Source organism: Erinaceus europaeus, chromosome 20 (assembly GCF_950295315.1).
Source record: "Erinaceus europaeus chromosome 20, mEriEur2.1, whole genome shotgun sequence".
Lineage (NCBI taxonomy): Eukaryota > Metazoa > Chordata > Mammalia > Eulipotyphla > Erinaceidae > Erinaceus > Erinaceus europaeus.
In genome coordinates, this window is record NC_080181.1 from 1,792,091 (window position 1) to 1,812,453 (window position 20,363).

Genomic DNA, 20,363 nt, shown 5'->3' on the forward strand with positions numbered 1-20,363 from the left:
CCCACGGAGGGAGTGCTCCCTCTCCCACACTCTCCCAGAGGCTCACTGCTTTCTGCCTCACTTTCCAGCTGTGTCCCTAAGAGTGCTGGGTGAGTCTGCCTGGCCTGTCATACACAGTCCCACGGAGCGGTTGGCTCAAAAGGCCCTGGAGCCTGCCAAGCTCAGGGTGCTAGCAGGGTGCTCTTACAAGGCCTTTCCTTTCCTTTTTTTTTTTTTTTGCCACCAGGGTTATTGCTGGGGCTTGGTGCCAGCACTAAAATCCACTGCCCCCAGCAGCCATCGCCCCCCCTTTTATTTTTAGATAGGCCAGAGAGAAATTGAGAGGGAGCAGATAGACCTGCAGACCTGCTTCACCGCTCATGAAGTGCACTCCCTGCGGGTGGGGAGCACAAGCTCAAACCCAGGTCCTTGAGGACTTGGTAGTATGTGCTTAGCCAGGTGCGCCACCGCCCAGCCCCCAAGGCCTTTTCTCCTGGCCTGCCCTCACTTGACTTTCCCTGAGCAGCAGGCGGGGCTGTGGCATCGTGTCCTCCTCTTGTAAGGGAAGGACACCGTTCATGGGATCTGCATCCTGAAAGTCATCTCCCCAAGCCTGGCTCCAGATGCTGGGGCTGGGGCGTCAGCACGTACGTTTCAATGACACCGTTCAGCCCACATGAGCACCATTGTGAACAGCGGGCTGGCACATCCCTTTCTTGTTCTGCTATTGATAACAGTGATTATGATCTCTCACTGTGAAAAGCAACGAGAGTCTTCCTAACCTTGCTTGAGGCCAACCAGAGACGAGCAGTACAGCTGCCTGGCAGCTATTAGGAAAACTCCACGTCAGCAGGACCGGTTCCTTTAGAAAAGAAGCAAAAGAGAGCTTATGGCTTCCTCCCGAGTGTCCAGCCAGCTCTGACTCATTTGTTAAGTAGGAGGGGAAACTTGAATGAACAATGAGAAGTGGATGAATTAGGGGGCCAGGCGCTGACGCACCTGGTTAAGTGCTCACATTATAGCATTCAAGGACATAGGTTCAAGTCCCTGGCTCCCACGTGCAGAGAGAAACCTTTATGATTAGTGAAACAGGATCACAGGTGTCTGTCTCTCTCTCTCTCTAGCTACCTCTCCCCCCTCAATTTCTCTCTGTCTCTATCCAATAATATATAATATATAATTAATATATAATATATTTAAGTGGATGAATTCACACTGTAAGAGCCACTGTCCAAAAATCACAGCCCTGGGGGCCAGGCGATAGCACAGCAGATTAAGCATACATGGCGCAAAGTGCAAGGACCAGCACAAGGATCCCGGTTCGAGCCCCTGGCTCCCCACCTGCAGGGGAGTTGCTTCACAAGCGGTGAAGCAGGTCTGCAGGTGTCTATCTTTCTCTCCTCCTCTCTGTCTTCCCCTCCTCTCTCGATTTCTCTGTCCTATCCAACAACAACGACAGCAGTAACAACAATAATAGTAACAGCAACAACGATAAACTACAAGGGCAACAAAAGGGGAAAAAATGCCTCCAGGAGCAGTGGATTTGTAATGCAGGCACCGAGCCCCAGTGATAACCCTGGAGGCAAAAAAAAGAAAAAAAACAAAAATCACAGCCCCTAAAGGGCTGGGTGGTGGCGCACCTGGTTGAGCAGACATATTACAATGTGCAAGGACCCAGGTTCGAGCTCCTGGTCCCCACCTACAGGGGGAAAGCTTTGCAAGTGTTGAGGCAGGGCTGCAGGTGTCTCTCTGTCTCTCTCCCTTTCTGTCTCCCCCTTCCTCTCAATTTCTGGCTGTCTCTATCCAATAAATATATAAAGATAAAAAATTTTTAATCACAGGCCTCACTGAGGCTGGTGAGACAGCACAGTGATTCTGCAAAAAGACTCTCATCCTGAAGCACTTAGGACCCAGGTTCAAGCCCCAGCACTAGCATTGGCCAGAGCTGAGCAGGGCTCTGGGTAAAAACAGAGATGCCTGCAGGAGTCCTGTGGTGAAGAGCAGCTGTCCACAAGGAAGGTGCAGGGGAGTCCGGGCTGGAGAGATGTGTGCTGCATGGTGACCTCTTGCCATCTGGCCACATGGGCGAGCGAGAGCCTTCACGGCTGAGCCTGTGAGGGGTAAGGCTGCCCCGACTTCAGCACCAGGGCAGGAACAGCAGCAGAACCAGAGCAGGGAGGGAGGCTGGGAGCTCGCCAGGCCTTCTCCCCCAGGACGCCTGTCACACCAGCAGCTTTTTTTGAGCCTCCGTCCCCACGGCTGTGAATTCTCTTTATCTTGATGCCACCCTCCTCCACTTTGTTCCCTGCTGCTGGAGCGCTCTCCTCACCAGCAGGAGATGAATCACTGTGCCAGCGAGGCCAGAGGCAGCCGGCCCCGGATAACACTCAACCTGGGAACGACACTAATTCTCTTCTCTCTCATTCTTGCCGGCCTCAGTCAGACAAGAAGCCTGGACTTGGAATTGCAGAAAAAGAAGCTTGGTGTGTGAGTGAGGCCTGAAGCCCGGGGTGTTTGCCTGGGGGGGGGGCCCTGCTTGCAGTGGCTCCTCCTGGACTCCCCCCACCCCCCCACCAGCTGGTGGCTCCCCTTCTGCTGGTGACAGGCCAGGGCACAGAGCCGCAGTAGCAGTGCCTCCTCTGACTACTAGATCTGGGTCTCACCCTGTGATGTGACCGTTGTTGGAGGAGGCAGAGCCTGTGTGGGGTGCTTATGCCGTCCCTGCCTTGGGGGGGGCAACTCTGTCTCCTCAGGACACGTGCACTGTCTCCTCCGCGGTGACCTCTGCCCCACTGAGACACTGGAAGCTCAGGTGAGGGGCCAGCCAGCTGTTCTGCCGAGATGTGTGAGCTCAGCCTCCTCAGCCATTCTTGGCCTCTTCTAGAGAGCAGAGTCGGAGCAAGACATTGTGTGGGGAGCTCAGCTTTGGCCCTCAGCTTGTCTCAACCTGTGGTACTGCCTGTGGAGGAAAGGCCCAGAGATGCCATGCAGGCGCAGAGCCTCAGCCGCCTCCCACTCAGGAGCAGACAGACCCCAGCCCCGACTGTGCGAGCTTTCCGCAGGCCTGGGCTTCCGCATTCTGCAGCACCTATAAGGACGCAGAAGCCCAGCACCCTCTGCCTGAGCCGCAGCTCTGTCACCAGGAGAGGGTTTCTTGGCAGTTTCTTTCTCAGAGCCAAACAGCAGCGCACTTGTGAGCCTGAGCTGTGGAAGGAGGGCCGAGCTGCTCTGTGCCAGGAGCCCGTTCCCTGCAGAGGCTGAGAGCTGAGAGGCTGAGCTCGGCACTCTCCACTAGGTGTCTGCACCCGGTGAATCACACTCCCTCCAAGGACAAACAGCTCTTAATATTGTTTGTGTAATCACTTCCCTTTTGTGACAGTCTGTGTTTTCTCCCGTCTGCAGGGTTTTGTGACCCTCAGATAGGAAATTATGTCCCATGCTCACAGGTTCAATTTCTTTTTTTTTTTTTTTTCCTCCAGGGTTATTGCTGGGCTCGGTGACTGCACCATGAATCCACTGCTCCTGGAGGCCATTTTTTCCCCCTTTTGTTGCCCTTGTTGTTGTAGCCTCGTGGTGGTTATTATTATTGCCATTGTTGATGTCGTTTGTTGTTGGATAGGACAGAGAGAAATGGAGAGAGGAGGGGAAGACAGAGGGGGAGAGAAAGGTAGACACACCTGCAGACCTGCTTCACCACCTGTGAAGCGACTCCCCTGCAGGTGGGGAGCCGGAGGCTCGAACCGGGATCTTTACGTTAGTCCCTGCGCTTTGCGCCACATGTGCTTAACCCACTGCGCCACCGCCCGACCCCCAGCAGGTTCAATTTCTAAAAGATGTCAGTGAGGTGTGAGGGAGCCGGGAACAGCTGGGGAAGCAGCAAGTATTTCCTTATCATTAAGTGCTTGGATCAGGAGGGAGGTCGAGCATGGGCCACAGCATGCTGGGGCCCTGGGCTGGAGCCTGGTCATGTGGGGCTTCCATGGACAGGGCTCTATAGACAGTGGGCTCTGGCTGCCAGGACCTAGCTCTCTTTTTGCCTCCAGGGTTATTGCTGGGACTTGGTGCCGGCACTATGAATCCACTGTTCCTGGAGGCTATTTTTTTCCCCTTTTGTTGCTCTTGTTGTTTATCGTTGTTGTTGTTGTTATTGCTGTCGTTATTGTTGGATAGTACAGAGAGAAATGGAGAAAGGAGGGGAAGACAGAGAGAGGGGAGAGAAAGACAGACACTGGCAGACCTGCTTCACCGCCAGTGAAGCCACTCCCCTGCAGGTGGGGAGCCGGGGGCTCAAACAGGGATCCTTACGCGGGTCCTTGTGCGTCATACCACATGCGCTTAACCCGCTGCGCTACCGCCTGACTCCTGAAGCTCTTCCTTGAGAGGTCTGTGCCTTACCCACTGCACCACCTCCTGGGCCCAGCATGCCCTTGTTTAGGTAAGAGAGAGTTCTGTCCTTCTGGTTTTTATCAAGGGTGACAGTGTCTCCCCTTTAATAGGAATGCCTGGTCGTTTAAGGTGATCGCTGGTGCAGACTGATGTCTAGCCTCTGCTTTGCCTACGGCTCCATCCTCAGTCTCCTTTTGGGTTATTGTTATAATTCCGTTTGTACCTCACTGTAAGTAGCTGCGACTATGTGTCTCTCTTTGGTGTGCTGGTCAAGCTTAACCTGTCACGTTGGGCTGCAGAGCCACACTGCTCTGCTGCCTGCAGTTTCACAGGGACTGTGGCGATGCTTAGAGCTGCCCTGCCCTCCTGTGGGCCTCCAGGGCTGGACCCCTTCTGACCCCACACACCTCACACGGTCTTTGTTTTGCCGTCACTGGAGTTCCTGTGCCTGTCTCCTGACCACAGAGGGTTGTGTCTCGAAAGATCATCCCCAGGCAGGGCCGCTGCCTGGCTCATCCCTGCACCCCACCTGGCCCAGCTCCAGCCTGCCGGCCTGCCTGCCTCTCACAGGGACACCCGCACACTGGCTTTTCCTGACCAGCTCTCAGAAGCCCTGTCTCTCCCGTTCAGTCACGCTCTGTGGCTCTGGGACTGAGGACACCCTCCCTTGCCTGGGCTCCCTAGGGTGGGGCAGGGGCCCATCATGTCGCCTCTGGCATCCTCAGGGACAGAGCTCTGGGGCCCCTTGGCCCACTGTGCCCCTCTTGTTTCTCAGCGGCTTGTGCAGCCTTCTTGTCCCCACAGCTCTCTGTGGAGGCACAAGGACCGGCCCACCAGCCCTTCTTCCTGGATCCCATCTTCGGATGGAAGCATCCAGAGCTTTCTGCTGCCACGGAGGCTTCCGGCTTCCCACTGGCTCCTGTCTGTCAGCAGATGCAGAGCTCAGGAAAGCCTGACATGAATTTAAATCTCTGACTTCTTATTGCTGGTGTCGGCCCTTAGACTCACAAAACAGCCTGACCCTGAGCAGAATCCTGCCTCCACATTTGGAAAAGGGCCCTGGGGTGGATTTTGATCCCCTGGAAGGTCTGTGCCACCATCTGGCTCAGAGTGGGCAGACTGGCAGGCCATGGTGGGAGGAGCTTGTGTGTGGAGCACACGGGTCCCAGTGCTCCCCCGAGCCCAGCCGATGGTGCTCCCATGCCCCCGCAGATGGCACAGCCTGCTGTGAGTGGAGCCAGAAGCTGCTGTCCAGGTGGTCGGATTCTCACATCCAGTCTTCTCTTTTCTCCTTTCCTCTCAAGCAGAAGGCTATGCCAGCGTCACCTCTGTCAACACCACAAGGCCACCCTCCCCTCGCTCTTAAGGCCTAACTCCTCCTCCACATTGGACGTCCCTTGACCCGGCAGCCCTGCCCGCAGCCCTCCCACTCCCTCCCCCCCCCAGCTGCTCCTGCGGTGTGGCAGCTGCCTCCCCCCACTCGCCTCCCAGCCTGAGCCTGTCACCCTCCCTCCCACTTCTTTGGTCTTTCCACGTTCAGTGTCTGCTCACAGGTTCAGCCCTGTCCTGTAGACACCCCCTGAGGATGGCGCCCGCTCTCGGTATGATCTCCAGAAATGAAGAACACCCCAGGGCCAGGAGACAGGGCACTCCCGTGTGTGGGGCCCTGGGTTTGATCCCACACTGGAGCCCTGTGCATGGTGAAGTGGTGCTGTGGTTTCTCCCTCTCTCCCCATCTTTACAACAAATGAGAACTGATTCACACAAGGATTCTTCTGAGCCTGTGCTGTGCTGAAGTAAAGAAACCAGATAAAATTGCAAACGCAGACAGGAGTCATGCATGTGAGCTAGCCGGGCTTGTTTATTACGGGGGCTGCACACAACAGCCGCCCCGAGCCGAGTGGGGAGCAGGGCAGGCTGCTAGCAGGAGCTGGAGCTGGGCCCCTGGAGGAGGCTGCGTGTGACTGCCTGGGGGCACGCCTGGCCCGCTCTGGGACTTCTGGCCTTTGGTGCCTGAGTGGGAAGAGCTGTTGCTTGGCCGGTACGGCAGAGTAGGCGGTCACGGTGAGGGAGGGCAGAACCCTCCTGTCCTGTGTGTGCATGCAGGCCTTCATCCCAGAGCCAGTGTGTCCAGCAGGGAGACAGGAAGGAGACAGTGGACAGTGGTGGTCGGGCAGCGGGGCTCCCCGGCCCTGTCCTGCATCTCATCTCTGCCAGCGGCTTCTCAACGCGCCTCTCTGCAGCCGCCTTAGAAAGCTCACCCCTTCCCAGGTCAGCCGTCCCACAGCCTGTGTGAAGCCCAGTTCTCTCTGCCCCGCCAGGCTGAGGACAGCTCTGTGCCTTTCCCTCTGCTTCAGAGCTGGTGGGGGTGGGGGGGTGGGCTCTGGAGTCAGCCAGGCTGGGGCACAGAGCAGGAAGGGGTATCTGGGGCAGGGGCAGTGTGGATGGAGCCAGGCTGTGGGAGACCCGCCTGGGTTTTGGCCTGCTAATGTGCATCTGTGAAAACTGGTGAGCAGAGTCCCCCAGGCTGAGTGGGTGTCCTGGGGGGTCCCCACTGTCCGCCCCAGAGGCCCTGTCCGGCCTTGCTGTGCTCACCTGAGGAGCTGCCCCTTCTTGCAGCCCTGGCCGGCCAGTCGGGATGTGTCCAGGAGCTGGGCTGGAGGCCGGGCGCAGACAGCGCTGCACAGGCAATGAAGGGAGGCGGCCTGCAGGAGGTGTCCCCCCATGCCTTCCTGCCCCATCTGGCGGGGCGGCCCCCACCTCGGCTGCACTGCCGGTCCCGGGCTCGGGGCCTGGGTTGGGGGGCAGAGCCGCCAAGGCGCCCCGCTCCGGTGCAGCCTGACCCTCGGTCTCCTTCTCCAGGCCCATGTGGGCAGCTCCTCTGCAGGCTGTCTCCGCCCGGCTGGGCTGGGGCTCCGGCGGCTGCTGGGAGCCGGGCTCGGGGCTGCGGGCACAGTGCGGGGCGCTCAGGAGAGCCAGGGCAGCAGCAGGGGCAGGGGCAGGGCCAGCAGCGGGGCGGCGGGGCTGGGGCAGGGGCAGCCCCGGGCCACCGCCGAGTTGGGGTCCGTGCCCGGCGGGAACCACGTCTGCAGGCAGCGCCCGCTGCCCCGGGGCTCGCCGCTGGCCCGGAAGGTGCCGCCCCACAGCCGCCCGCACAGCGCAGCCGGGCCCGGGAACACTCGCGGGAAGGGCCGGCACGAGGCGCCCGGTGGGCAGCGGGTCCTCCCTGCGGACAGACAGACGGACAGACAGGTGGGCGGATGCTGAGCAGAGGGCGCCGGGCAGGGTGCGGGCGAGGGGAGGCCGAGCTCGACCCTCACCCCCGCTCCGGTGCCAACCGTGCAGCCAGTCGTCCTTGCAGGTGGAAGCGGAGCGGCAGTCCTCCCACCACTGCTCGCAGTCCTCCTTGCAGAGCGGGACGCCTGCCGCCCGCCGCGCCTGCAGAGCACCGGGCTCAGGTCTGGGGGGCGGAGGGGGGGGGCTGCCGGGGCTGCGGGGGGGCGGGGTCAGGGATTGTGGGCGGGGTCCGGGCGCTCCTGGGGCGGGCCCAGGAGAGATGTGGGCGGGGTGCTCGTGGGGCGGGGTCAGGGATTGTGGGCGGGATCAGGGCGCTCCTGGGGCGGGGCCAGGAGAGATGTGGGGCGGGGACAGGGGTGTGGGCGTGGTGCTCGTGGGGCGGGGTCAGGGATTGCGGGCGGGGTCCGGGCGCTCCTGGGGGGCCAGGAGAGATGTGGGGCGGGGACAGGGGTGTGGGCGGGGTGCTCCTGGGGCGGGGTCAGGGGAGATGTGGGGCGGAGTCAGGGGATGGGGTGGGGTCAGGGGGTTGTGGGGCGGGGTCAGGGCGCTACTGGGGAAGGGGCAAGGGGATGTGGGGCGGGGTCAGGGGGTGGGGGGACTAGGGGCGGGGAGATGGGGCAGGGTCGGGGGCTGCTGGGGTGACGTTGGGTGGGGTCAGCGGTTGCTCAGGAGAGGTCTGGGGGGACCTGGGGCAGGGGCTGCTGCGGCCACCTTACAGGAGGGCTGTCCCTGCCCCGAGCTGCCCCTGCCCCGAGCTGTCCCCTGCCCCGAGCTGCCCCTAACCCCGAGCTGCCCCTGCCCCCGAGCTGCCCCTGCCCCCGAGCTGTCCCCTGCCCCGGAGCTGTCCCCTGCCCCGAGCTGTCCCCTGCCCCGAGCTGCCCCCTGCCCCGAGCTGTCCCCTGCCCCGAGCTGCCCCTGCCCCGAGCTGCCCCTGCCCCCTGCCCCGAGCTGCCCCTGCCCCCTGCCCCGAGCTGCCCCTGCCCCGAGCTGCCCCCGGCCCCGAGCTGCCCCCGGCCCGAGCTGCCCCCGGCCCGAGCTGCCCCCGGCCCCGAGCTGTCCCCGGCCCCGAGCTGTCCCCGGCCCCGAGCTGCCCCTGCCCCGAGCTGCCCCCGGCCCCGAGCTGCCCCCGGCCCCGAGCTGCCCCCGGCCCCGAGCTGCCCCTGCCCCGAGCTGTCCCCGGCCCCGAGCTGTCCCCTGCCCCGAGCTGCCCCCAGCCCCGAGCTGCCCCGGCCCCGAGCTGCCCCGGCCCCGAGCTGCCCCTGCGCCGAGCTGTCCCCTGCGCCGAGCTGTCCCCTGCGTTGAGCTGTCCCTGCCCTGAGCTGCCTCTGCCCCCTGCGCTGAGCTGCCCCTGCGCTGAGCTGAGCTGTCCCCTGCTAGGCTTCTGGCAGGTCCTCCCGCCTCCTGCTCCTTGCCAGCACCTGGCCGATCCAGGGCCCCAGGTTGGGGGAGCAGTGCAGGAAGCACAGGGCCCGTGTGAAGTGGCGCCGGCAGTCAGGGGCCAGCAGCCCGCAGTGGGACAGGCTGGCGCCCAGCAGCGGGGACACGTCCAGATGTGCCAGCCAGCTGGTGTTGGCTGTGCAGCAGGCGTTGGCTTTCCAGGGGGCACACTGGGGGGACAGACGGGGATGGGGGGCCAGGAGGGGAGTCAGAGCCACCCACCCCACCCACAGGCACCTGTCCTCTAGCACTCTCAGCTCCAGGGACGCAGCGGCTGGTCCCTGGGGTGCTGGACGGGCCAGCCAGCCTCTCTGGGGGGATGTTCTGGGCCCAGCCATGCTGCCCTCCCCCCAACCCCCGCCACCCTGCAGATAGCGATTTCCAGCAGGGCCCAGCTGTCCTATCCTCTCCCTGTCCCTACTTCCTCTACCAGCTGGTCCTGGGGCCCAGCCAACCTGTCTCCTCCCCTCCCCACCCTACCCCACCTGTCTCCTCCCCTCCCCACCCTACCCCACCCCACCTCCTCGTAGAGCTGGTCCTCAGGGCTCGGCTTTGGCTTGTGGTGTGCAGACCTCATGCAGACGCCCAGCGGCTCGGCCCCCACCGGCATCACCAGCAGCAGCCACCAGGCAATGGCCGCCATGCCACTCTCCACTGAGCTGTGCCCTGCACTCAGGTCAGCCAGGGACCCCACCCCCAGCCCCAGAGCCAGAGCCCAGCCCTGCTCCCTGGCAGACCCAGAGCACTGCCGGCCTCCTCATGCCCACAGGGCCAGGCAGCCGCCCCAGCCCCCAGCACTGACTGGGGGTGCCGGCAGGGGAGCCCCCATGCTACATGTCCTACCGGTCAGGACAGACCTCTTCCACCCAAGCCTCAGCACGGCCCCCACCTCCCAGACTCACCCCAGCCCCACCTGGGGGACAGAGCCTGTGCGTCCATCAGAGGGAACCCTAACCCAGCTCCCCCCAGCCAGAGGGAACCCCCTGGCCTCCACCTGCTGCTGGGGCCCTTGGCGGCCCTGCCTCCCCACTCACCGGGCTGCCCAGGCTCCACCCGGTTGTGGGCGTGGCTCTTTATCCCCACCAGGTGCTCCAGGTGCACATGCACAGGTGGCTCCACTCAAGAGGCCCATGCGCCAGGTACTCCCTCTGAAAAGCGAGTACACAGGCCTGCGTGCGTCTTCAAGTGCTGCTCTGGAGAGGACTGCCTGTCTTTGTCTCTCTGCGGAACAACTGTGGCTGCAGCAGTAACGTCGCGCTCTCTCAGAGATGCAGGCAGGCACAGCCACGAGGCCATGGACAGCCTGGGCCCGGACAGCAGGTTTGGCGGGCTGAGGGGCCTCTGGGTAGAGGGGACGGGCTGGCCAGGGAGCAGCTCCTGAGCCGGGTCCTGTGGCCTGGACAGAGAGGAGCCTTGTGTGGGAAAATGGGCCGGCATGTGACCCCCTTGTCCCTGTTCCTTGGGCTGCCCCCTGGCCACAGCTCCCGACAACTGTGGCCTGCACTCGCCTGGGTGCGGTCCTCCCCCACGTGTCTGGGGAAACTGAGGCTGGAGAGCCGGAGGGGCTCTCTCCAGTGATGTGGGGGCTTGGGGGGAGGGAGCTGAGGGGGACCAAGTGATGGGCCACAGTCCACCTTGTCTGGGAAGCAGCCCAGCTCCCTGCAGGGGAGTGTGGGGAGCCCAGGCCTCGGGGCGCACCCTAGGCTTGGGGGCAGAGCGGGTGTAAGTTGGTGGCCCTGGAGGGACTAGCCTCCTGAGCAGCTAGGGAGAGGGGCTTCGGGTGTTTGGGGAGGGGCTGTGAGCAGCAGGCTGTAGAAACTGCTGCCACTGCCTCTCTGGGAACCCCACTTCCCTGTGTAGGAGCCCCTTGTTCCCTGCTCCCGAGCGACCATGTCCTGAGGAAGCACAAGCAGGGGCAGTGGGTGGCGTAGGGAGCCCCCTCGGTCAGGCCCCAGGGGCTCGCCCTGCACCTGGGGAGCTGGTGCCAAGACCTCCTGGTCAGGAGTGTGTGTGCCAGCCTGGTTCCCCGCCTCCATTCCTCTGGATACCCGCCCTTTCATGCCAGCATTGGGGGCCCGGCCCTGGCCTCCCTGGACCTGCACTCAGCCTTCCCCAGAGGACTGCTGGCCTCTCAGGGCTCAGTGCAGCGTCTGCTTTCAGGAAGACCCCAGTCCACGTTAGATGCCCCGGTGCTCTGCTGGCTGGGAACACTACGGGGGACATTGACCACCTTGTCCTGGCATTGCTCTCTGCCCGTTCTCCGGGACAGAAATCCTAGCAGGATGAGACTGTCAGGTGCCACTGCAGTGACTGGCACACAGTGGATTCTCAGTCTGTCAAGTGAGAAGTGATGCTTTTTGGTGAGAAAGGTTCTCCTGTGAGTCACTTCTCTAAGCACATGCCAGGACGCTTCCAGGAAGCCCAGGGCCTTTGTGTGGCCACACAGGGCTGCTCTGAGTTTGTGTGCCGGATCATGGCTGTCCAACTTCTTTTTTTAAGTATATATTTATCTGTTTTCCCTTTTGTTGCCCTTTATTGTTGTTGTAGTTGTTATTGATGTTGTTAGATAGGTCAGAGAAATAGAGGGGGAGAGAAAGACACCTGCAGACCTGCTTCACCGCCTGAGAAGTGATTCCCCTGCAGGTGGAGGGACTCAAACCGGGATCCTTACGCCGGTCCTTTCCCTTCGTGCCACCTGTGCTTAACCCCAGGCTGCGTTACCGCCCGACTCCCAGCTGTTCTATTGGTCACAGCCTGCCTCCTGCAGCCCGGAGCTGGCTCCCCGGGGGGAGGAGGCACACAGGTTTCGGCTTAAAGAAGGGGTTGTGACCCACTCTTGCACCAGGCACCAGGCATGTGTCTCATGCTGAAAATGTTGGGAAAGACAGAACGGAGGGCCGCTCTCTGCTCTGTGCAGTGGCTGGCAGAGGCCGTGGAGGGTCCTGTGTGTGTGTGGGTATATGAGGGGAGGCCTATGGTGGGGTGCTGGGTGGGCCTCTTTGTTGCTGTGTTTATGGTGGTTCTCAGGGACCCCGAGGGCGTGGGCTCACAACACCTCCAGTTTATACTGGATGCTCCCTTCTGAGGGGCTGCTGCTGGATTCTCCTCCCTGAGTTGAGGATCCTGGGGCTCTGCAGCCCCTACTGTGTCCCAGTCTGGTCACCATGGACACAGGCTGTGGAGGCACCATAAGTCATCTTGCCGCAGTGTCTATAGGGACAGGGGCCCCTGCAGACACCCAGACCATCCTCCTCACCCCCGACAGAGGCCCTGCAGACCTCTACCTCAAGACAAAAGCCCCATGGGAGTCAGGTGGTAGCACAACGGGTTAAGCATACGGGGCGCAAAGCCAGAGGACTGGCTCTCCACCTGTGAAGCAGGGGAGTCGCTTCACAGGCGGAGAAGTAGGTCTACAGGTGTCTGTCTTTCTCTCCTCCTGTCTTGCCCTCCTCTCTCCATTTCTCGTTGTCCTATCCAACAACGGCGACATCAACAACAGTAATAACTACAACAATAATAAAAAGGCAACAAAAAGGAAATAAGTAAATAAATATTTAAAAAAAAGACAAAAGCCCCTGCAGACACACAGGACTCCCCACAACAGAGGCCCCTGCAGACTCCCCCCCCCCACATGGACAGAGGCCCTGTAGACCCCCCCAGACATACAGACACACACCCCCACACCCTCCTGCTCTGGCCCCACTCCATCTTCCTGAGTCTTGTGAGCGCCTCAGGGGTCGTGTGTGCACATGGGCAGGAAAGGGAGTGTGGGCAGAGTGGGCCCTGCACACGGCCTCAGTGGGCTGACCTCAGTGGACACTTGGCCTGGGACCCCGCCTGCCCCGAGGGTGTGAAGGACGGAATCAGCCCAGGTCCAGTGATGGTGGCTGTGTGCAGACATCCTGGCAGCTGCAAGTGGGCTTGCTGCCAGTCCTCGGGGGTCGCTGTGGTTTAAGGAGGTACGAGTGGGTATCAGGTTGGCAGAGTGATGGCTGGTCCTGAGTGTCGCCTTGTGGGGCCATGTCCTGCTGATGAGCTGACATAATTGTGAAGGCATCTGTCCCTGCCTAAGCGCCTGTGTTCCCTGACACTCGCCGCTGAGTGTGTGTGGGGTGAGCATTTCACCAGGCGCTGAGCCTCCATTTCATAGAGCAGTAACAGGAGAAGAAGCCTTCAAAGCTGAAGCAAGCTCTGGCCTGTGCATGGAACTTAGTGCTTCACGGTAGGTCCTGGCTGAAAATCATGTGTGGGCTCTTTCCTGAGGAGCCTTGTTTGGTCCCAGGGCTGTTTGCTACACTCTTAAGAAACAAGAGCTTTGGGAGTCGGATGGTAGTGGGTTAAGCATAGCAGGTGGCACAAAGCGCAAGGACCGGCGGAAGGATCCCAGTTCGAGCCCCCGGCTCCCCACCTGCAAGGCAGTCTCTTCACAGACAGTGAAGCAGGTCTGCAGGTGTCTGTCTTTCTCTCCCCCTCTCTGTCTCCCCTCCTCTCTCCATTTCTCTCTGTCCTATCTAATAATGACAACAACAATAATAACAACAACAATAAAAATAAGGGCAACAAAAGGAAAATTAAAAAATTAAAAAATTTAAAAAATGAATACAATTAAAAACAAAAAAATATTAAAAAAATAAAGTGAAGAGAAGAAAAGAGAACTCTTGCATCTTTGGCTGGAGGGTGTCTAAGCGCCTCACTGTCCTCCCAGACTCCCGTCTCATTTCCTCCTCTGCACACTTCTCAGTCTGCTTCGTGGCTCTCCTGGGGGCTGCATACATACCCCAACCCTGCCGCTCCTTGCTTGAAGGCAGTCCCTTCAGGAAGAAGCTCGGAGATACTGGGTAAGGAGAAGGTTCAGAGCAAATCGAGGAGCCAGGCACGGAGAAAGCATTTGTTTTCTCTGCCAGCTGCTCTTGTTTTCCTGGAAACTTGGTCACAGGCAGCCAGCACCCTGGGGTGTTGTGAGTCTCTCAGCAGAGATGGGCAGCTGGCTAGAGACAGCAGCAAGAAGGCGGCAGACGGTGTTGTCATTTGCCTGTGAGACTGGCTGGAGAATGGGAGCTGAGCAAGTGTTCCCTTTCCAGCTGAGAGGTGCTTCCGCAGATGTGGAGGCCAGGTCACACCTCTCCCCCATGAAGCGCCAGAGGGCAGGCAGAGGGGCTGCCCTGCGGGCCCTGCCTTCACAGCAGAACTGCTTGGGTGACAGCTGGGAGACCTTTCTGCGGGCCTCTGGTCCTCCCGGGTCATGGGAGCTCAGACACGCAGCTTGAATGGTGTGCAGGTCTCTGGTCCTGCCACAGCGTGGGGAGGGGGCAGTAGCGCCGGGCACCCTGCTGAACCCAGTTTCCCCACTGGCGCACGAGAGCTTCCAGCTAGGATTGAGTTGCCAGCCTGATGCTTCCCTCAGCTGAAGGATGGGTCCTCCGAGCCCACACTCACGTGCTTGGCACCCTCCCTCCAGACCCTTTTGAACCCACATTCTGTGAGCAAACACCCCAGCATCTTGGGGCCCATGGGGAGCCTGGGAGGGATCCTTGTGCCTGCCTCCTGTGCTGCTGGCCATGTCGGCCAGGTGGTATTGATGCCACAGAGGGATGGGCTCACCTGGGCAGTGGCTTCCTGTGGGCTGACTGCTCTCTCTCTCTCTCTCTCCAATGGCCCTCGGCTGTGAAGAAAGCCGCTGTACCATTGTGGGTAAGGCCTGCCCAAGCTCATGAGGGCCCTGGCAGCTAGACGGTCAGGTCGTCCTGTTTAAAGCTGTTGACACCTTTGAGATAGTTTCCAGTTCCATCAGCACGAGCAGAAAGGCCACATTTGTTTACTTCTGGGTTTTGTCTGTCTGGGTGTTTTTCCCCCCATATTAATGTGTTTAAATTAGGTTTTTTGGTTTTTAATATTTATTTATTCCCTTTTGTTGCCCTTGTCTTATTGTAGTTATTACTGTTGTTATTGATGTCGTTGTTGTTGGATAGGACAGAGAAATGGAGAAAGGAGGGGAAGACAGAGGGGGAGAGAAAGACAGACACCTGCAGACCTGCTTCACTGTCTGTGAAGTGACAACCCTGCAGGTGGGGAGCCGGGGGCTCGAGCAGGGATCCTTACACCAGTCCTTGCGCTTTGCGCCACCTGCGCTTAACCTGCTGTGCTAACAGCCCGACTCCCAGTGTTTAAATTCTTTTTTTTTTTTTCACTTTAAGAGCTACATTTTATTATATGTGAACTCCATTTTTAAAAATTTTTTATTAAGAAAGGATTAATGAACAAAAACATAAGGTAGGAGGGATACAACTCCACATAATTCCCACCACCCAATCTCCATATCCCACCCCCTCCCCTGATAGCTTTCCCATTCTCTAGCCCTCTGGGAGCATGGACCCAGGGTCATTGAGGGTTGCAGAAGGTAGAAGGTCTGGCTTCTGTAATTGCTTCCCCGCTGAACATGGGCGTTGACTGGTCAGTCCATACTCCCAGTCTGCCTCTCTCTTTCCCTAGTAAGGTGGGCCTCTGGGGAAGCTGAGCTCCAGGACACATTGGTGGGGTCTTCAATCCAGGGAAGTCTGGCCAGCATCCTGGTGGCATCTGGAACCTGGTGATTGAAAAGAGAGTTAACATATGAAGCCAAACAATTTGTTGAGCAATCATGGATTCCAAGCATGGAATAGTGGAGAGGAAGTGTTAGGGAGGTACTCACTGCAAACTCTAGTGTACTTCTGCTTTCAGGTATATATTTTGCAGTAGTTTATGGATACGTGTGCACATAAGCTCTCTCTCACAGAAACTGGTGTATATCTAGGTTATGGGACTTTGTTAGAAAGTGAACCACCTGAGATGAAATTAGAGTGTACTATAAAAGGAAAGGTCTCACCCGAGTAATGAAGTTGAAGGGTTGTCATTCCACACGTGAAGTCTCTGGACACAGTCTGAGGCGAAGCATGTTGAGGTGGCAATCATTGCGTTGGTTAGGTTGTGATCGGCGGATGCAATATTATTTGGTTTGGATTGGGAGATGCATACGGGAAAGTGGGCCCTATACAAGGGTTCCAGGACTGGGGGAAATAGGGGCTCTATAGTGGAGATGTGAGGTTCCTGCTGTCTTAGGGTTCAAAAAGACAATCTATAGTTAATGTTATCATCACATTATTTGTTAATTGGGTTAACTTTGAAAAGTCCCTTTGTTATGGTTTGCTGTACAGTATCCAGTATCTTGTATATAGCTGTGCTATTGGATGCTTCTAATCTACTTGGTCTAGGCTTTTGAGAGAGTCCACATATCAAATACACAACCTATATATTAAAAAGATTCAGTTTGTCTTTTGAGAAACTTTGAGACATACAATCGATTTTCCCCCTCTCATATTAATTAACTACTGATTTATATGTCTACATTTTGCTAGGAGTGTACATAAACACCATTCCCACCACCAAAGGACTGTGACCCATCCCTCCCGCCCACTCCCACCCCCCACTGTCCCAGGAAGCTGCATGTCTACCCCTCACCACTGGGTTTTTACTTTGGTGCCCTACTTACAATTTGATCAGGTCCTGCTTTTAGTTTCCCTTTCAGATCTTCTTAGTCAGCTTCTGTTGATGAGTGGGATCATCCCATACTCATCTTTATCTTTCTGACTTAGCAAATGACCCCATCCAAAAATGGGCAGAGGATATGAACAAAACATTCACCTCAGAGGAGATCCAAAAGGCTAACAAACATATGAAAAACTGCTCTAGGTCACTGATTGTCAGAGAAATGCAAATTAAGACAACACTAAGATACCACCTCACTCCTGTAAGAATGGCATACATCAAAAAGGACAGCAGCAACAAATGCTGGAGAGGATGTGGGGACAGAGGGACCCTTTTACATTGCTGGTGGGAATGTAAATTGGTAGAGCCTCTGTGGAGAGCAGTCTGGAAAACTCTCAGAAGGCTAGACATGGACCTTCCATATCATCCAGTAATTCCTCTCCTGGGGTTATACCCCAAGGACTCCATAACACCCAACCAAAAAGAGGTGTGTACTCCTATGTTCATAGCAGCACAATTCATAATAGCTAAAACCTGGAAGCAACCCAGGTGCCCAACAACAGATGAGTGGCTGAGAAAGCTGTGGTATGTATATACAATGGAATACTATGCAGCTATCAAAAACAATGAACCCACCTTCTCTGACCCATCTTGGACAGAGCTAGAAGGAATTATGTTAAGTGAGCTAAGTCAGTGTGTTTAAATTCTATAGATTCCACATATGAGTGAAACCATCGGGTAGTTGTCTTTTACCTCCTTTTTCTTTTTTCTTTTTGCCTCCAGGGTTATCGCTAGAGCTCAGTGCCTGCACTATGAATCCACTGCTTCTGGAGGCCATCCCCCCATTTTTGTTGCCCTTTTTAAAATATTTTAACTATTTTCCTTTTTTGTTGCCCTTGTTTTTATCATTGTTGTGGTTATTATGTCGTTGTTATTGATGATGTCAGATAGGACAGAGAGAAATGGAAAGAGGAGGGGAAGACAGGAGGAGAGAAAGACAGACACCTGCAGACCTGCTTCACTGCCTGTGAAGCGACTCCCCTGCAGGTGGGGAACTGGGGGCTCGAACTGGGATCCTTAGGCAGGTCCTTGAGTTTTGTGCCACGTGCGCTTAACCCTCTGCGCTACAGCCTGACCTCTTCTTGTTAGCTGTGTTCTTCCTTCACTAAGTATGATCACTCCAGTTCCATTCATCTTGTCCCAAAGGGCACAGCATTGTAGTGTTTTTTAATTGCAGGGTAGTATTCTGTGGAGTATATATGCCATAGCGTGCTTACCTGTCCTGTAGATGGGCGTGCAGGCTTCCACTCTGGTGGTTGTGAATAATGCAGCATGCGTCCCTTCATTTCTTTGTGTCATTTGGACCAGTGCCTCAGAATCGGGGGCACCACTGCATCACCGAATATTCAGGGTATCTCCCTCTTTTTTTTTCTTTTATTTAAGAAAGGATTAATTAACAAAACCATAGGGTAGGAGGGATACAACTCCACACAATTCCCACCACCCAATCTCCATATCCCACCCCTCCCCTGATAGCTTTCCCATTCTCTATCCCTCTGGGAGCATGGACCCAGGGTCATTGTGGGTTGCAGAAGGTAGAAGGTCTGGCTTCTGTAATTGCTTCCATGCTGAACATGGGCGTTGACTGGTCGGTCCATACTCCCAGTCTGCCTCTCTCTTTCCCTAGCAGGGTGGGTCTCTGGGGAAGCGGAGCTCCAGGACATATTGGTGGGGTCTTCAATCCAGGGAAGCCTGGCCGGCATCCTGATGGCATCTGGAACCTGGTGACTGAAAAGAGAGTTAACATACGAAGCCAAATAAATTGTTGAACAATCATGGACCCAAAGCTTGGAATAGTGGAGAGGAAGTGTTAGGGGGGTACTCACTGCAAACTCTAGTGTACTTCTGCTTTCAGGTATATATTTTGCAGTAGTTTACGGATACGTGTGAACATATGCTCTCTCTCACAGAACCTGGTGTATATCTAGGTTTTGGGTATTTGTTAGAAAGTGAACCACCTGAGATGGAATTAGAGAATATGAAAGGAAAGGTCTCACCTGAGTAATGAAGCTGAAGGGTTGTCATTCCACACGTGAAGTCTCTGGACACAGTCTGAGGTGAAGCATGTTGAGGTGGCAATCGTTGTGTTGGTTAGGTTGTGGTCGGCGGATGCAATATTATTTGGTTTGGATTGGGAGACACATACGGGAAAGTGGGCCCTATACAAGGGTTCCAGGACTGGGGGAAGTAGAGGCTCTATAGTGGAGATGTGAGGTTCCTGCTGTCTTAGGGTTCAAAAAGACAATCGATAGTTAATGTTATCATCACATTATTTGTTAATTAGGTTAACTTTGAAAAGTCCTTCTGTTAATGGTTTGCTGTATAGTACCCAGTATCTTGTATATAGCTGTGCTATAGGGTATCTCCCTCTTAAGGGCTCTCCAGACAGGTCCTCAAAGGGGCTGTGCCAGTTTGCTGGCTCTCTCTCTCACTGCCACTCTGCTGCTTTCCCTGCCTTGGGGTGCTCTCCTCACAGGCGGGGGATGCCCGCACGCCATCGACACACATGTCCTGCTTGTGGCAGTTGGACCCCCCACCTTTCCCTGGGCCTGCCTTCCCGGAGTGAGCAGCTGTTGGCATCAGACCTGGCTCCCCCAGACTGGACAAGCGCCAGTCTCTCTGGGTTCACTCTGTCAGGTTGTTCTCCCTCTCTCCTGAGTGAAAACATCCTCCAGGCATGGTGAAATTCTGCACGTGAAGGCCTAGGCCTGGCATGTGCAGGCCACACAGCAGACAGACAGACATACATATAAGCCTCAGTGCCTGTGGAGTAGCCATGCCTCATTCTGCTGTTCAGGACAAGCCAGAATTGCAGACATATCCTGCTTACAGAAACTAAGAGACAGGATCCTGGTTTGAGCCCCCGGCTCTCACCTGCAGGGGGGTCGCTTCACAGGCAGTGAAGCAGGTCTGCAGGTGTCTGTCTTTTTCTCCCCCCCTCTGTCTCCCCTCCTCTCCATTTCTCTCTGTCCTATCCAACAACGGCATCAATGATAACAACAACAATAAAAAACAAGGGCAACAAAAGGGAAAATAAATTTTAAAAAAGAGAAAAACTAAGAGACAAGTGACTGGGCTTTGAGATTCAGCTGATGGGGACTCTGGCCACCCCCTCCCACCCTGCAGTGTTGGGGGGTCCTGTCTTCACAGGCAGTAGCACCTGCAGTCTACACTGGCAGGAAGGGGATAGGACGAGGCTTTGAGCAGCGGCAGGGCCCACAGTCACCGTCTCTGCTTACTTTCTAGGTCTCCAGCCTCCGTCAGTTTCTGCAGATGCTCACCTGGGGACCCGCCTGTGGCCGAGGAGCTAGGGACTGCAGCCAGCGTGTGCGTGGTGTCCACCTGTCCCCTCTGAAGGCGACCAGGCTGGAAAGATGCTGCCCGCTGGCCGTGTGCACCCCGCAGTGTCTGCTGCTGTCTCGGTGAGTCTGCATCATGGAGACACCATCCCTCCCTTCCTCGGTGCTATTCCAGCATGGCTGCTCCCCACCTGTTCTTGGACACTGCTTCCTTGAGCATGACCGGGAGATGCGCCCCCGTGTGTCAGGAACTGCAGCATCTGGGCTGCTGCTTGATGGCCACATGGGGTCTGAGCACGGCGGAGCTGACCAGCTGCAGAGTGTGACTCTGTGCCCGCAGCCTTGGGTTCAGCACCACGGGCAGCACCACGGGCAGCACCACGG

The 20,363-nt window shown here is 57.3% G+C and overlaps 1 protein-coding gene across 1 annotated transcript; it reads right to left on the reverse strand.

Moving 5' to 3' along the window:
• Positions 1-7,175: 7,175 nt before the first annotated feature.
• Positions 7,176-9,742, reverse strand: IZUMO1R (IZUMO1 receptor, JUNO). The gene is made up of 4 exons (XM_007534027.2): positions 9,620-9,742; positions 9,088-9,269; positions 7,686-7,828; positions 7,176-7,591 (listed from the first exon to the last, which is right to left on the reverse strand). The coding sequence occupies exons 1-4, from the start codon at positions 9,740-9,742 to the stop codon at positions 7,332-7,334; spliced, it is 708 nt and encodes a 235-aa protein (XP_007534089.1). The 3' UTR covers positions 7,176-7,331.
• Positions 9,743-20,363: the final 10,621 nt, after the last annotated feature.

Bases quoted from the DNA above. Each gene is read 5' to 3' on its own strand.
- IZUMO1R (XM_007534027.2), bottom strand. From the start codon at position 9,742: ATGGCGGCCATTGCCTGGTGGCTGCTGCTGGTGATGCCGGTGGGGGCC. The intron at 9,270-9,619 runs GTGGGGTGGGGT...CTGTCCCCCCAG, and splicing joins AGGACCAGCTCTACGAGGAG to TGTGCCCCCTGGAAAGCCAA. The intron at 7,592-7,685 runs GTGAGGGTCGAG...GTCTGTCCGCAG, and splicing joins CGGTTGGCACCGGAGCGGGG to GGAGGACCCGCTGCCCACCG.